Source organism: Oncorhynchus nerka, linkage group LG22 (genome assembly GCF_034236695.1).
Source record: "Oncorhynchus nerka isolate Pitt River linkage group LG22, Oner_Uvic_2.0, whole genome shotgun sequence".
NCBI lineage: Eukaryota > Metazoa > Chordata > Actinopteri > Salmoniformes > Salmonidae > Oncorhynchus > Oncorhynchus nerka.
In genome coordinates, this window is record NC_088417.1 from 4,993,784 (window position 1) to 5,010,236 (window position 16,453).

Below are 16,453 nucleotides of genomic sequence, written 5' to 3' on the forward strand. Positions count from 1 at the left end.
TTTCACAGTGTAAGGAATCCGTAATTTAATCCCCGATATTTAATAAATATGCATTCGCATTCCCTCATGGCTTTTTTAATTTACTTATCTTGTGTAACTCTCATCCGTTCCGGAACATAGAGTTCTATCTAAAACCGCCAGAACACACTGTTCAAGTTTAATCAACCCCTAAAATTGACAATAAACAAAAAAAACAAAACACTTTTATCTCAACTTCTGAAAGGTTACTCGAAACCCCGATACACACACTAACAGCCATACATTTTGCTCCCTTATCCCCAGTCCCTGGTGACAAAAGCGTCTCGCTAGTGGCGTCATCATCAAGCGCTCAATCTGCCAATTCGTAGCGACTTCAAATGAATTGTAAATAATTCTTGTTCGATTAACCAAACCTAATTTATCACATCTGTTCAAATCCTGAATTATAATTTACCACCCCAACCAACATCTCTAAATTCGCCAATTTTATAAAAGCTTTTCGATGGGCATAAATCATAATTGTCTCTTTGTTATCATTTAGAATCCATTTTGCTCTAAATACCTGTCTCGTCTTTGACTTAGTATTTTAATTACAACTCTATTCCCAATACATTATTCACTTGTCTAATTACAAACTCAGACTGCATTAGTGAGTGCACGCCTTAAAAAATGCCTTGTCTCTGGGAACAGGGAAATCCCCTTAACCCAAACATTTACTCCTACAACGACACCCAATAATTCTTATGATCCCTTCACGTCGTTCGTTTTAAATCTCTTGATGTTTCATGTAACTTATTTTTCTCTCTTCGAATTGTCGTCCCACAATATTTTTTCCCACTGTCATACACTCAAACCACTGTGATTACCGTGCACTGTCATACACTCAAACCACTGTGATTACCGTGCACTGTCATACACTCAAACCACTGTGATTACCGTGCACTGTCATACACTCAAACCACTGTGATTACTGTGCACTGTCATACACTCAAACCACTGTGATTACCGTGCACTGTCATACACTCAAACCACTGTGATTACCGTGCACTGTCATACACTCAAACCACTGTGATTACCGTGCACTGTCATACACTCAAACCACTGTGATTACCGTGCACTGTCATACACTCAAACCACTGTGATTACCGTGCACTGTCATACACTCAAACCACTGTGATTACCGTGCACTGTCATACACTCAAACCACTGTGATTACCGTGCACTGTCATACACTCAAACCACTGTGATTACCGTGCACTGTCATACACTCAAACCACTGTGATTACCGTGCACTGTCATACACTCAAACCACTGTGATTACCGTGCACTGTCATACACTCAAACCACTGTGATTACCGTGCACTGTCATACACTCAAACCACTGTGATTACCGTGCACTGTCATACACTCAAACCACTGTGATTACCGTGCACTGTCATACACTCAAACCACTGTGATTACCGTGCACTGTCATACACTCAAACCACTGTGATTACCGTGCACTGTCATACACTCAAACCACTGTGATTACCGTGCACTGTCATACACTCAAACCACTGTGATTACCGTGCACTGTCATACACTCAAACCACTGTGATTACCGTGCACTGTCATACACTCAAACCACTGTGATTACCGTGCACTGTCATACACTCAAACCACTGTGATTACCGTGCACTGTCATACAATCAAACCACTGTGATTACCGTGCACTGTCATACACTCAAACCACTGTGATTACCGTGCACTGTCATACAATCAAACCACTGTGATTACCGTGCACTGTCATACACTCAAACCACTGTGATTACCGTGCACTGTCATACCTCAAACCACTGTGATTACCGTGCACTGTCATACACTCAAACCACTGTGATTACCGTGCACTGTCATACAATCAAACCACTGTGATTACCGTGCACTGTCCCTTTAAGATAAGACTATTCATTTGTTCCCCGCAACGAGAACGGAAATCAGATCATTTTTAGAATACGTTACTTTTTGTTCAAATTCACTGGTGTTACCTTAACCAAAGATCAATAATCAGAAAAACAATCACAACTTCTTACGATTAAACTATTCTTACCTAATTTATAGTCCAAAGCGTTGCACTGTATAGCCCCATTTGAGTGTCTATCAATTCCGTTGCTTGGCTATAGACACAAATCTGCCCGCCTTTGTAAAAATATATATTCCCTATTCAGATTGAGTTCAGTTTTAAATTCTAATCATCAGAGTAAACCCAACCGAACTTCTCAATTTACTATACCCTAACATTAAACGTACCATGTTTTTGTGTTAAACTTCTCATGTCAATTGATTCATAAATAGCCATAACGTCCAGGCAGGCTGGAATTGTATTGTATCTCTCCGTTATCCCCTCCATTTAACTTTAGGTAACTCTCTTCTATGATACATCTATTTAATTACGACTCCCATCTCAATACATTGTTCCACCAGATCATTTTGGGCGAAATAGCGTTTTACATCGAAATTGTCTCGCCGTTATTTTTAATGACTTCTTTTATCAATTCTATCTAGAACACATAATATCCGTTCAGTTATTATCTTTTGCAAACACTGGCGACCGTATTTTTCAGGCAAAACATGCAAATAGGTCAATTACGATCTAAAATCAATTTGAGTTAAATACCCCGGCCGGGAACCGAACCGTGGATTACCGTTGGTGAGACTGTTGCGCTCGCCACTGTACCACCAGCGCTCTGAATTTGACCGAGACTCTCCGCAAATATACCCATTTTCACAGTTACCTGTATTTGTTACTCCGACATCTAGCCCCAATTTAAACGCCCAAACGTTTTCCCTCAGTTTAGGATTCTCATTAATCTCGCTCCCTTTGTATCTGTTTTAGAAGGGATTCTAACTTTTCGACATCTAGGCATCCGTCAAAACCATACCTTTTTTCCCATTTAGGACAGAAATCTACATTCCTTCTATCTTTTTGTTTCATATAACGGTAATCTTCCGTCTCTGCAGAAAGCAGTTTAGAAGGGTTACTACCCATTATAATAAATTCCTGCCCCTCCTAATAATTCCAATCTTCAACCCTTTATGTTAATTTCTCTTTATTGGAATCCTTATTTACTTACGCCTAGTAATTCCAATATTTAACACCTTATGGTTAATATCTCTTTTATTGGAATCCTCATCTACTAAAGTCTGACATTAAGTCTCACCCGTATACAATACATTACTGTTCCTTTAAAAATAATCAGTATGTATTTTCCATCTCGGGCGGGTGCGTTTCTCACGATTTAAGTTTAGCTCTTTTATGGAAATCTTACCAAAAGCTTTGACTTTTGAAACAAATATTAGGTCTAACCTTACAACCATAAGCCCAGGGTTTGTAAAGCCCTAGTATTTTCCGGTTGTGTCACAGGGCTTTTAAAGAACGCTAATAATCGTTATCTCACGCCACTAATTGTTAAACTTCCCTCTCGCCTGGAACTGTCATGTCTATAGATATGGCTTTTATCTCATTTCTTTAGATTTAAGTTTCCCTCTCCTCCTTATTTGGATATTTCCGTAGTATTAGTTGAATCGGAACGGTGATCAATGCTGCCACTATTCAAATGACCAATCCAGTTATCTTGCGCATTCTTGCCGTCTCCCCACGCCCAGTATTTGTACAAGATCACCGTCCTATCCCCCAGTACCTATTTAATATCCCGTCTTAATCTCGGGCGTTTTTACCTCTCATGATTAAGTTTAGTTTATTTATGGTAGTGCACATTACCACAGGTTATTTTCGAACCTGCTTCAGTGTATATCGGTTATACAAAACCCAGTGTATGATGGTCATACAAACCCTGTGGGAATAGCAAGGCCCCCATTATTGATGATTTCTGAAAATTTCAGAACATCAATTAAAGAGCTCAAATCCCCCCCAGAATCGAGAATAAAGGCTACTTTACCTGCTGCCGGTTGGGAAAAAACATTGTTCGTTTGAATCTAGTCACCCTCTCTGTCCTCTGTGATAATACGCAGGCCTGTTTCAATTTTAACCTCAATTCAGAGGTCAGGTCTTTAGTAAAACGAGTCAAAAAACTCGTCCGTGCACGTTTTCCAGCGTACTATCTTCAGGCACAGTGAGAGTTATTTAGATTCGGCATTCGAAGGACCAAATTGATAGAGGAATTCTAAATTCCTTTATGTTTAATTGCCAAAACCAATTAGCACTCGTTTCTAATTCATTAATGATGTGTAAGTTCATTAATTATGCATGACGTAGATCGAGACCAGTCTTAAAAGCCAGGTAAAGAGCGTTTAATTCCAGAGAGTACTGAAGCATACACATTTTTTCCACAGGTTATAAACTGAACATGACATCATCAGTTTATCCCCCCTCTCTCCGATTCTCACAAGAGCCCATTGTTCATCAGGCCTGGAACGTCTCCCAGACATTTCTTATCTGTCGGACAAACCATAGCACCGCTCCCCCGTTAACTTCCCAAGAGGCCCAGACAATTAATTCATTCTGCTTACATTTTCAGTAACAGCTTAACCAATAACTTTTACTTTTCATACCATAACATAATAGTATTAGAATAAATGGTTCTAATCAATAATGTATACATAATTAATCATCTAAACTATAATTTCCTCTAACAACTACTCATCACATGTTATGCACTGCAGCGCTAGCTAGCCATAGCTTATGCTTTCAGTGATATATTTATTATCTGATCCTTTGATTGGGTGGACAACATGTCAGTTCGTGCTACACGAGCTCTGGCAGGTTGGAGGACGTCTTCCGGAAGTTTTCATAATTATTGTGTAAGTCTAAGGAAGTGGGGTGACAACCATGAGCCTCCTAGGTTTTGTATTGACTTCACTGTACCCAGAGGAGGACGGAAGCTAGCTGTCCTCCTGCTACACCATGGTGCTACCCTACAGAGTGCTGTTGAGGCTATTGTAGACCTTCATTGCAAAACAGTGTGTTTTGATCAATTATTTGGTGATGTGATTATTTTTAGTGTAGTTTTATCTAAAAAGGATAATATTTTAAATGTTTTACTATTTTTATTTTTATGAAATTCACTGAGGAGGATGGTCCTCCCCATTATCCTCTGAGGAGCCTCCACTGCTGCTCTGCAGATCCAGGAGTGAAGAAGGAGTGGTCAAAAGTAGTGCACTAAATAGGGAATAGGGTGCCATAGGGTCCTGGTCTAAAGTAGTGCACTAAATAGGGAATAGGATGCCATAGGGTCTAAAGTAGTGCACTAAATAGGGAATTAGGGTGCCATAGGGCCCTGGTCTAAAGTAGTGCACTAAATAGGGAATAGGATGCCATAGGGCCCTGGTCTAAAGTAGTGCACTAAATAGGGAATAGGATGCCATAGGGTCTAAGGTAGTGCACTAAATAGTGAATAGGGTGCCATAGGGTCCTGGTCTAAAGTAGTGCACTACATAGGGAATAGAGCGCCATAGGGTCCTGGTCTAAAGTAGTGCACTATATAGGGAATAGGGTGCCATTGGGGAGTGACCAAGTGCATCTATGTTGTCTCTTTGTCCAGCCCAGTCGTGTGTGGTGACTGCGTGGAGTCACTGGAGCGGTTGTGCCCAGCCCTGCCAGCGTGCCAGGAGGAACAGGTGATTCCTGTGTTTTATGTGTTAGTGTCCTAATTTTTAAATGTTTTAAAGGATACAATTAAATTGTTTTTTTTTAACCCAAAATCCATCACTCAATCAATCTTTCAAGGCAGCGCCACATTGTGCAGGAGCCCAAGAACAGTGGAGATCCCTGTCCCAATCTGGAGGAGCAGGCAGGCTGCATGGACTACCAGTCACACCAGGGAGAGGTCTGCTCTCAGAATACTGGTAACTCACACACACACACACACACACGCACACGCACACAAACACACACACACACACACACACACACACACACACACACACACACACACACACACACACACACACACACACACTATCATATCTCTAAATATATATATATATATATACACACACACACTCCTATATATATATATACACACTCCTATATATATACACACACTCCTATATATATATATATACACACACTCCTATATATATACACACTCATATATTTTCTAAATATATGTGTACACACTCCTATCATATCTCTAAATATATCTACACATGCATATCTATATCTATGGACTGTATATCTATACACACTGTTGTTGACCTCTCATTGTGGTTTTAACATTTAACAGGATACTGTATTGGTCTCTCTCCAGGTCCAGTTGCGTGGTATTGACATGGGGACTGTGAGGGTCTGGTTGTGGTGTTGACATGGGGACTGTGAGGGTCTAGTTGTGGTGTTAACATGGGGACTGTGAGGGTCTAGATGGGGACTGTGAGGGTCTAGTTGTGATATTGACATGGGGACTGTGAGGGTCTGGTTGTGGTGTTGACATGGGGACTGTGAGGGTCTGGTTGTGGTGTTGACATGGGGACTGTGAGGGTCTAGTTGTGGTGTTAACATGGGGACTGTGAGGGTCTAGTTGTGGTGTTGACATGGTGACTGTGAGGGTCTAGTTGTGGTGTTAACATGGGGACTGTGAGGGTCTAGTTGTGGTGTTAACATGGGGACTGTGAGGGTCTGGTTGTGGTGTTGACATGGGGACTGTGAGGGTCTAGTTGTGGTGTTAACATGGGGACTGTGAGGGTCTAGTTGTGGTGTTGACATGGTGACTGTGAGGGTCTGGTTGTGGTATTGACATGGGGACTGTGAGGGTCTGGTTGTGGTGTTGACATGGGGACTGTGAGGGTCTGGTTGTGGTGTTGACATGGGGACTGTGAGGGTCTAGTTGTGGTGTTGACATGGTGACTGTGAGGGTCTAGTTGTGGTGTTGACATGGGTACTGTGAGGGTCTGGTTGTGGTGTTGACATGGGGACTGTGAGGGTCTGGTTGTGGTGTTGACATGGGGACTGTGAGGGTCTTGTTGTGGTGTTGACATGGGGACTCTCCAGGTCTGGTTTGGTCACCACATGGGGACTGTGAGGTCTAGTTGACAGTGTTGACATGGGGACTCTGAGACCCTGGGTATGTGGTAATGAATACATGGGGACTATATTTTTTTAACCTTTATTTAACAGGGGACTGTTAAGAACAATTTCTTATTTTGACATGGGGACTGGAACAGTGTCTAACTGCCTGTTCAGGGGTTGACATGGGGACTGTCAGCTCTAGTTTGAATTGACATGGGGTTACTAGTCCAACACTCTAACCACTAGGCTGATATGCCACCTCAACACTGTGAGAGTCACTTGTGGTGTTGACATGGGGACCACTGAGGGTCCCTACCACCTCTGTGGTGTTGACATGGGGACTGTGAGGGTCTCCTGTACCCTTGACCACTGGGGACTGTGAGGGTCTCTACCCTGTGGTGTTGACATGGGGACTGTGAGGGTCTGGTTGGCTGTTGACCTACCACCTGGGGACTGTGAGGGTCCACTGGCCACCCTGCCTCCTTGACATGGGGACCACTGAGGGTCTGGTTGCCTCCTCTGACATGGGGACCACTGAGGGTCTGGTTCTGGTGTTGACCACTGGGGACCCTGCCTCCTCTACCCTCTGTGGTGTTGACATGGGGACTGTGAGGGTCTAACCACTAGGCTACCCTGCCACCTCTACACTCTAACCACTAGGCTACCCTGCCACCTCTACACTCTAACCACTAGGCTACCTGTGGTCCCTGACATCTAACCACTGAGGCTACCTGCCACCTCTGACATCTAACCACTAGTGAGGGTCCACCTCTGTGGTGTAACCACTGGGGACCTACCACCTCTTAGTGTTATGAACATGGGGATGTCAAGGCTCATAATGCACTTTCTTTTGATTCCACCTGCCTACTGTTTAGTTCAAAAGGTTTCCGCCTGTGAGGGTCTGTTTTCCCCATAATATACAGGGACAACAGTGTTTTCCCATTGACATGGGGACAACAGTGTTTTCCCATAATATGGGGAACAACAGTGTTTTCCCATAATATGACAGGGGAACAGTGTTTACTATACAGGAACAACAGTGTTTACCCATAATATACAGGAACAACAGTGTTTAATATATGGAACAACAGTGTTTAGTAATATACAGGAACAACAGTGTTTACCCATAATAGGAACAACAGTGTTTACATCATATACAGGAACAACAGTGTTTACTATACAGGAACAACAGTGTTTACCCATAATATACAGGAACAACAGTGTTTACCCATAACATGGGGAACAACAGTGTTTAGGGTCTCATATACAGGAACAACAGTGTTTACTATGAGGAACTGTGTTTACCCATAATATACAGGAACAACAGTGTTTACTCATAATATACAGGGACAACAGTGTTTAATATACAGGAACAACAGTGTTTACCCATGGTATATGGGGACAACAGTGTTTACCCATGATATGGAACAACAGGGTTTACTATACAGGAACAACAGTGTTTACCCATAATGTACAGGAACAACAGTGTTTGTTGATATGGGAACAACAGTGTTTACTCATGGTATTGACAGGAACAACAGTGTTTACCCATAATATACAGGAACCACAGTGTTTACCCATGGGGAACAACAGTGTTTGGTGTTGATATACAGGAACAACAGTGTTTACCCATAATATACAGGAACAACATTGTTTACCCATAATATACAGGAACAACAGTGTTTAATATACAGGAACAACAGTGTTTACCCATAATATACAGGAACAACAGTGTTTACCCATAATATACAGGAACAACAGTGTTTACCCATAATATACAGGAACAACAGTGTTTACTATACAGGAACAACAGTGTTTACCCCAGGTAATATACAGGAACAACCACCATAATATACAGGAACAACAGTGTTTGGTATAAGGAACAACAGTGTTTGCCCATAATATACAGGAACAACAGTGTTTACCCATAATATACAGGAACAACAGTGTTTGACCCATAATGGAACAAATATACAGGAACAACAGTGTTTACCATAATACAGGAACAACAGTGTTTACCCATGGATATGAGGCAGGAACAACAGTGTTTACTATACAGGAACAACAGTGTTTACCATAATACAGGAACAACAGTGTTTTACCCATAATATACAGGAACCACAGTGTTTACCCATAATATACAGGAACAACAGTGTTTACCCATGAAATACAGGAACAACAGTGTTTACCCATGTATACAATGGAACAACATTGCTTACCCATAAACCCGCAGGAACAACAGTGTTTAATATACAGGAACAACAGTGTTTACCCATAATATAGGAACAACAGTTTTACCAGGGAACAACAGTGTTTACCCCATAATATACAGGAACAACAGTGTTTACTATACAGGAACAACAGTGTTTACCCAGGAACAATAGTGTTTACCCATAATATACAGGAACAACCTAGTGTTTAATATCCAGGAACAACAGTGTTTGATCCCATTTTATACAGGAACAACAGTGTTTACCCAAGATATAGTGAACAGACAAAGTTTACCCATAATATACAGGAACAACAGTGTTTAATATACAGGAACAACAGTGTTTACCCATAATATACAGGAACAACAGTGTTTACCCATCATATACAGGAACAACAGTGTTTACTATACAGGAACAACAGTGTTTACCCATAATATACAGGAACAACAGTGTTTACCCAAAAATGGGCCCTGGTCAAATAATATACAGGAACAACAGTGTTTACTATACAGGAACAACAGTGTTTACCCATAATATACAGGAACAACAGTGTTTACCCATCATATACAGGAACAACAGTGTTTACCCATAATATACAGGAACAACAGCTGTTTACCCAGGGAGATACAGGAACAGGTGTTTAATACAGGGACAATCAGTGTTTACCCAGAAAGGAAAGTAAGGAATGTTTTAACATTTTACCGACCCACCCAACCCATCCACCCACCCACCCACCTACCCACCCACCCAGCCCCCCAAGCTCATCCACCCACCCACCCATCCACCCACCCACCCACCCATTTTTAAAAACCCAAATCCACCCACCCACCCACCCATCCACCCACCCACCCACCCACCACCCACCCACCCACCCATCCACCCACCCACCCACCCACCCAACCCACCCACCCACCCACCCACCCATCCACCCACCCACCCACCCACCCCCACCCACCCACCCACCCCTGGGCGGCAAAATATTTTAAATCCTAAACCTTTGAAATACAACACTAGTATTTAGCAGGTCAAATAAAATAATTTACCTTTGAAACATGACTAACAGTGCATGTACAAAGGATGTGGATAACAATGGCCAAGTTGCTCTGAACGCACACAAACCCGCAGACACACCTAGTCCGCATCCCAAATAGCACCTTATTCCCTACATAGTGCACTACTTTTGACCAGGGCCCCATGATGTGTGGTCACAAGTAGTGCACTACGTAGGGAATAGGGCACAATTTGGGACACATTCCTAGCGATGACCCAACCTAGGAAAATTCCAATGACACATTCACATTGATCCCATTTTGGGGGCTCCCAAGATATAGTGCACTAGATCAAAGTTGATATCCATTTACTGCAGACCTACCGGTGTGTCAACACTTATGGGGGAGACCATGACTTATTATGTGAAGGTCCAGCCAGCACCCCCCCCCCACCCCTTTAATTCAAGACGTCACTATTCAATTAAATAACTTTGTCTGTGTCTCAAAATGGCACCTTGTTACCTATGGGCCCTGGTCAAATCTAGTGCCATTTGTGGGACGTAGTTATAGTGTGAAATGTCACATATGATATTTCAAAAAACCCTCTGCTTGTCCCCTTCCTCCGTCCCCTTCCTCCGTCCCCTTCCTCCGTCCCCTTCTGTCAGGTTCTGTATGGAGTATAAGATGGAGTCTCTGACTCCTCACTGTAGGGCAGAGACCCGACCACACGCCCGCTGGATGCAGTACCTACGGGAGGGTCACGTGGTGTGTGTGGCGTGCCGACCACCCGCCATGCGTAACCGTAGCGGCAGCTGCCAGGGAGACGGGCAAGAATCCGACAGGTACGGGTCACGGGAGGGGATCATGTTTTTACATACAGAAAGGAAAGTAAGGAATGTTTTAACATTTTTAGGAATTTTTTAAAAGACATTTGTAAAGTGAAGTAAACAATGTTCAAGGCAGAATGGCCCAATGTAGTGTAGATTGTGTAGCGTGAGGCAGCGTTGATGCCCTCTGAAAAGGATGTAAGTGGATTTGTTATTATAAAAAGGCACATTATTGACCAAGGAGAAATCCAAGGTCAATATGATGCTACAGTATTGTTTTGTTATTGTTTTAGTTTGTGGTAACATTTGACAGGAAAGACAAAGCTGAATGGAAAACAGTTTGCAATGACGAAGACTTGTGAGGAATAAAAAATGAACAAAAAATGTTCGTGTGAGAAAGGATTGACACACAGACGAACGGTAGTTGTGTGGTCATCACAGTGTTCTCTTTGTGCTGAAGTAGCATTGACCCCCCCTGTTCTAACTCACCTGTTAGAATGACCTTTCAGGTATTTCCTGGTATTTCCTGGTATTACTGTCTGCCTCCACCAATCCATTATATATTATCTTTGTGGGAAGTACTGACCCGAGTATCGAGAAAAGTGTTTCTTATTGGACAAGTGTGTGAGCCATACTAACCTGTGAGGAGCTGTTCCATTGGCAGGCTGTGAGCCATACTAACCTATGTCCTGTGAGGAGCTGTTCCATTGGCAGGCTGTGAGCCATACTAACCTGTGACCTGTGAGGAGCTGTTCCATTGGCAGGCTGTGAGCCATACTAACCTATGCCCTGTGAGGAGCTGCTCTATTGGCTGGCTGTGGGCCATACTAACCTGTGACCTGTGAGGAGCTGTTCCATTGGCTGGCTGTGGGCCATACTAACCTATGTCCTGTGAGGAGCTGCTCCATTGGCTGGCTGTGAGCCATACTAACCTATGTCCTGTGAGGAGCTACTCCATTGGCTGGCTGTGGGCCATACTAACCTATGACCTGTGAGGAGCTACTCCATTGGCTGGCTGTGGGCCATACTAACCTATGACCTGTGAGGAGCTGCTCCATTGGCTGGCTGTGGGCCATACTAACCTATGTCCTGTGTGTTTTGCAGTGAGGAGCTGCTCCATTGGCTGGCTGTGGGGAACTCTCGCTGTCGAGGAACATGGAAGAAGGTCCAGAGAACAGCACACTGCTCCTGTCCTCACGTCCACAGCTTCCTCTTCATATAAACACACAGCAAGCCCCAGTCTGGCAACTGGCACCCTGTTCATTATATAGACAGGTTGGCTGACAACAGCACGAACATGATGTGTGCCCATAGATGGGGAAGAAGGCAGTGTGTTATGATTGTGAACGGTCAAATAGCTAGCAATTATGACAAGAAGCTGCCATGTGAGGAATTGTATCATTTCAGGTAGTTAGTGTGGTTTGCGAAGCAAGAGTCCCCACTTTAAATCTTCAACATATACTACATGGCCAAAAGGCTATGGACAACCTTTCAAATGAGTGGATTCGGCTATTTCAGCCACACCCTTTTGCTGACAGGTGTATAAAATCGAGCACACAGTCGTACAATCTCCATAGACAAACATTGGCAGTAGAATGGCCCGTACCGAAGAGCTCAGTGACTTTCAACGTGGCACCGTCATACGATGCCACCTTCCCAACAAGTCCGTTTTCAATTGTCTGCCCAGCTAGAGCTGACCCGGTCAACTGTAAGTGCTGTTATTGTGAAGTGGAAACTTCTAGGAGCAACAACGGCTCAACCGCAAAGTGGTAGGCCACACAAGCTAACAGAACGGGACCGCCGAGTGCTGAAGCGTATAAAAATTGTCTGTCCTCGGTTGCAACCCTCACTACTGAGTTCCCAACTGCCTCTGGAAGCAACGTCAGCACAAGAACTGTTCGTCTCGAAAGTCATGAAATGGGTTTCCATGGCCAAGCAGCCTCACACAAGCCTAAGATCACCATGAACAATGCTAAGCGTCACCTGGAGTGGTGTGAAGCTCGCCGCCATTGGACTCTGGAGCAGTTGGAAACGCGTTCTCTGGAGTGATGAATCACGCTTCACCATCTGGCAGTCCGAGTGTAGAATCTGGGTTTGGCGGATGCCAGGAGAACGCTACCTGCCCCAATGAATAGTGACAACTGTAAAGTTTGGTGGAGGAGGAATAATGGTCTGGGGCTGTTTTTCATGGTTGTGCCCCTTAGTTCCAGTGAAGGGAAATCTTAACGCTACAGCATACAATTACATTCTAGACTATTCTGAGCTTCCAACTTTGTGGCAACAGTTTGAGGAAGACCCTTTCCTGTTTCCGCATGACAATGCCCCCATGCACAAAGCGAGGTTCATACAGAAATGGTTTGTCGAGATCGGTGTGGAAGAACTTGACTGGCCTGCACAGAGCCCTGACCTCAACCCCATCGAACACCTTTGGGATGAATTGGAACGTCGACTGCGAGCCAGGACTAATCGCTCAACATCAGTGCCCGACCTAACTAATGCTCTTGTATCTGAATGGAAGCAAGTCCCTGCAGCAATGTTCCAACTACTAGTGGAAAGCCTTCCCAGAAGAGTAAAGGCTGTTACAGCAGCAAAGTGGGGACCAACTCCATATTAATGCCCATGATTTTGGAATGAGATGTTGGACGAGCCGGTGTCCACATACTTTTGGTCATGTAGTGTTTTTCCTACTCATTATAGTTTGGAACGCTACTCCTCTTAAGATAGAGAAGTGATTCAAACTTTAAAACGTGTAGACCGGTCTGGATTAATTTGCTTGTATACAACTTTTTGATATATTTTATATATTTTTTAACTATTAAGAGTTTTGTCCTTCTTTTTGTCATCCAAATCATTTAATTTCCTCAACATTCTAAAGGCCCTATTGTGACATGCATTTCCTCAACATTCTGAAGGCCCTATTGTGACATCCATTTCCTCAACATTCTGAAGGCCCTATTGTGACATGCATTTCCTCAACATTCTGAAGGCCCTATTGTGACATCCATTTCCTCAACATTCTGAAGGCCCTATTGTGACATCCATTTCCTCAACATTCTGAAGGCCCTATTGTGACATCCATTTCCTCAACATTCTGAAGGCCCTATTGTGACATCAATTTCCTCAACATTCTTCCAAATGGACAATGACCCCAAGTTGCGGCAAAATGGCTTAAGGACAACAAAGTCAAGGTATTGGAGTGGCAAAAGTGTGTGAGAGCAAGGAGGCCGACAAACCTGACTCAGTTACACCAGCTCTGTCAGGAGGAATGGGCCAAAATTCACCCAACTTATTTTGGGAAGCTTGTGGAAGGCTACCCGAAACGTTTGACCCAAGTTAAACAATTTAAAGGCAATGCTACCAAATACTAATTGAGTGTATGTAAACTTCTGACCCACTGGGATTGTGATGAAAGAAATAAAAGCTGAAATAAATCATTCTCTCTACTATTATTCTGAAATTTCACATTCTTAAAATTAAGTGGTGATCCTAACTGACCTAAGACAGGGAATTTTTACTCTGATTAAATGTCAGGAATTGTGAAAAACTGAGTTTAAATATATTTGGTTAAGGTGTATGTGAACTTCCGACTTCAACTGGATGTATGATAGTTGAATTCCTTTGTCTCCCCCCCTTTTAATTGTGTAACAAGCCGTAATATCGGGGTAGTCCACTAGGGACTTTTCATTGTATCATGTTAATACTCACTGTATAATCTATCCTGTGTGTGTTTTTTGTATTTCCGTGTGATTATTTCATTAGTTAGTAAATAAATAATTAAGCCAATTTGTGTATCACTGATTCATCACGGAGACTAAGGTTCGTGCACATTTATAGGATATTACGACGTTCAGAATGGGACTGAAATAGGAGCAAATGATTGATGGATGACGGATAGTTTATCGAGATATTCTGATATTTTTTTGTTAATTTGGGAAACGGTAACTCGTTAAATAAACTTTTCCCGTGGTGCCCCAGATTACAACTTAATTAATTGTTACACGATTAATTTAATTGAGTAATAATTGAACGTGGTATGTAAGTATTCGATGAATAGCCGTCATCGCATTAATGACAGCAACGTCACAACAAAATCTACACACAATACTCTATAATGACAAAGCAAAAACAGGTTTAGACATTTTGGCAAATGTATAAAATGTTTAAAACTGAAATATCACATTTACATAAGTATTCAGTCCCTTTACTCGATTACAGCCTCCAGTCTTCTTGGGTATGACGCTATAAGCTTGGCACACCTGTATTTGGGAAATTTCTCCCATTGTTCTCTGCAGATCCTCTCATCCCAGTTTGCTCTGTTCTGTGAAGGGAGTAGTACACAGCGTTGTACGAGATCTTCAGTCTCTTGGCAATTTCTCACATGGAATAGCCTTCATTTCTCAGAACAAGAATAGACTGACGAGTTTCATTTGAAAGTTATTTGTTTCTGGCCATTTTGAGCCTGTAATCGAACCCACAAATGCTGATGCTCCAGATACTCAACTAGTCTAAAGAAGGCCAGTTTAATTGCTTCTTTAATCAGAACAGTTTTCAGTTTTCATAATTGCAAAAGGGTTTTCTAATGATCAATTAGCTTTAAAAAATTATAAACTTGGATTAGCTAACACAATGTGCCATTGGAACGCAGGAGTGATGGTTGCTGATAATGGGCCTCTGTTCGCCTATGTAGATATTCCATTAAAAATCTGCCGTTTCCAGCTACAATAGTCATTTACAACATTAACAAAGTCTACACTGTATTTCTGATCAATTTGATGTTATTTTAATGGAAAAAATGTTTTGCTTTTTGCAATACACCCTGCAAAAATGTTTGCAGAGTGTATTGAAGTGTAGTATTCAGAGTGTATTGAAGTGTAGTAGTCAGAGTGTATTGAAGTGTAGTAGTCAGAGTGTATTGAAGTGTAGTAGTCAGAGTGTATTGAAGTGTAGTAGTCAGAGTGTATTGAAGTGTAGTAGTCAGAGTGTATTGAAGGGTAGTATTCAGTGTATAGAAGGGTAGTAGTCAGAGTGTATTGAAGTGTAGTAGTCAGAGTGTATTGAAGTGTAGTAGTCAGAGTGTATTGAAGTGTAGTAGTCAGAGTGTATTGTAGTGTAGTAGTCAGAGTGTATTGAAGGGTAGTAGTCAGAGTGTATTGAAGTGTAGTAGTCAGAGTGTATTGAAGTGTAGTAGTCAGAGTGTATTGAAGTGTAGTAGTCAGAGTGTATGGAAGGGTAGTAGTCAGAGTGTATTGAAGTGTAGTAGTCAGAGTGTATTGAAGTGTAGTAGTCAGAGTGTATTGAAGTGTAGTAGTCAGAGTGTATTGTAGTGTAGTAGTCAGAGTGTATTGTAGTGTAGTAGTCAGAATGTATGGAAGGGTAGTAGTCAGTGTATTGTAGTGTAGTAGTCAGAGTGTATGGAAGGGTAGTAGTCAGTGTATTGAAGTGTAGAAG

General features: G+C 42.4%; 1 protein-coding gene across 1 annotated transcript in view; it reads left to right on the top strand.

Annotated features, from left to right (window-relative positions):
* Window positions 1-14,788, top strand: part of LOC115127185 (somatomedin-B and thrombospondin type-1 domain-containing protein) — a 23,185-nt gene extending 8,397 nt beyond the window's left edge. Inside the window, exons 2-6 of the mRNA XM_065007712.1 lie at window positions 5,517-5,592; window positions 5,702-5,820; window positions 7,400-7,587; window positions 10,749-11,020; window positions 12,110-14,788. Of these exons, the coding sequence (XP_064863784.1) occupies window positions 5,517-5,592; window positions 5,702-5,820; window positions 7,400-7,587; window positions 10,749-11,020; window positions 12,110-12,227 (773 nt within the window). The 3' untranslated portion in view covers window positions 12,228-14,788. The remainder of the gene's footprint in view (window positions 1-5,516; window positions 5,593-5,701; window positions 5,821-7,399; window positions 7,588-10,748; window positions 11,021-12,109) is intronic.
* Window positions 14,789-16,453: the final 1,665 nt, after the last annotated feature.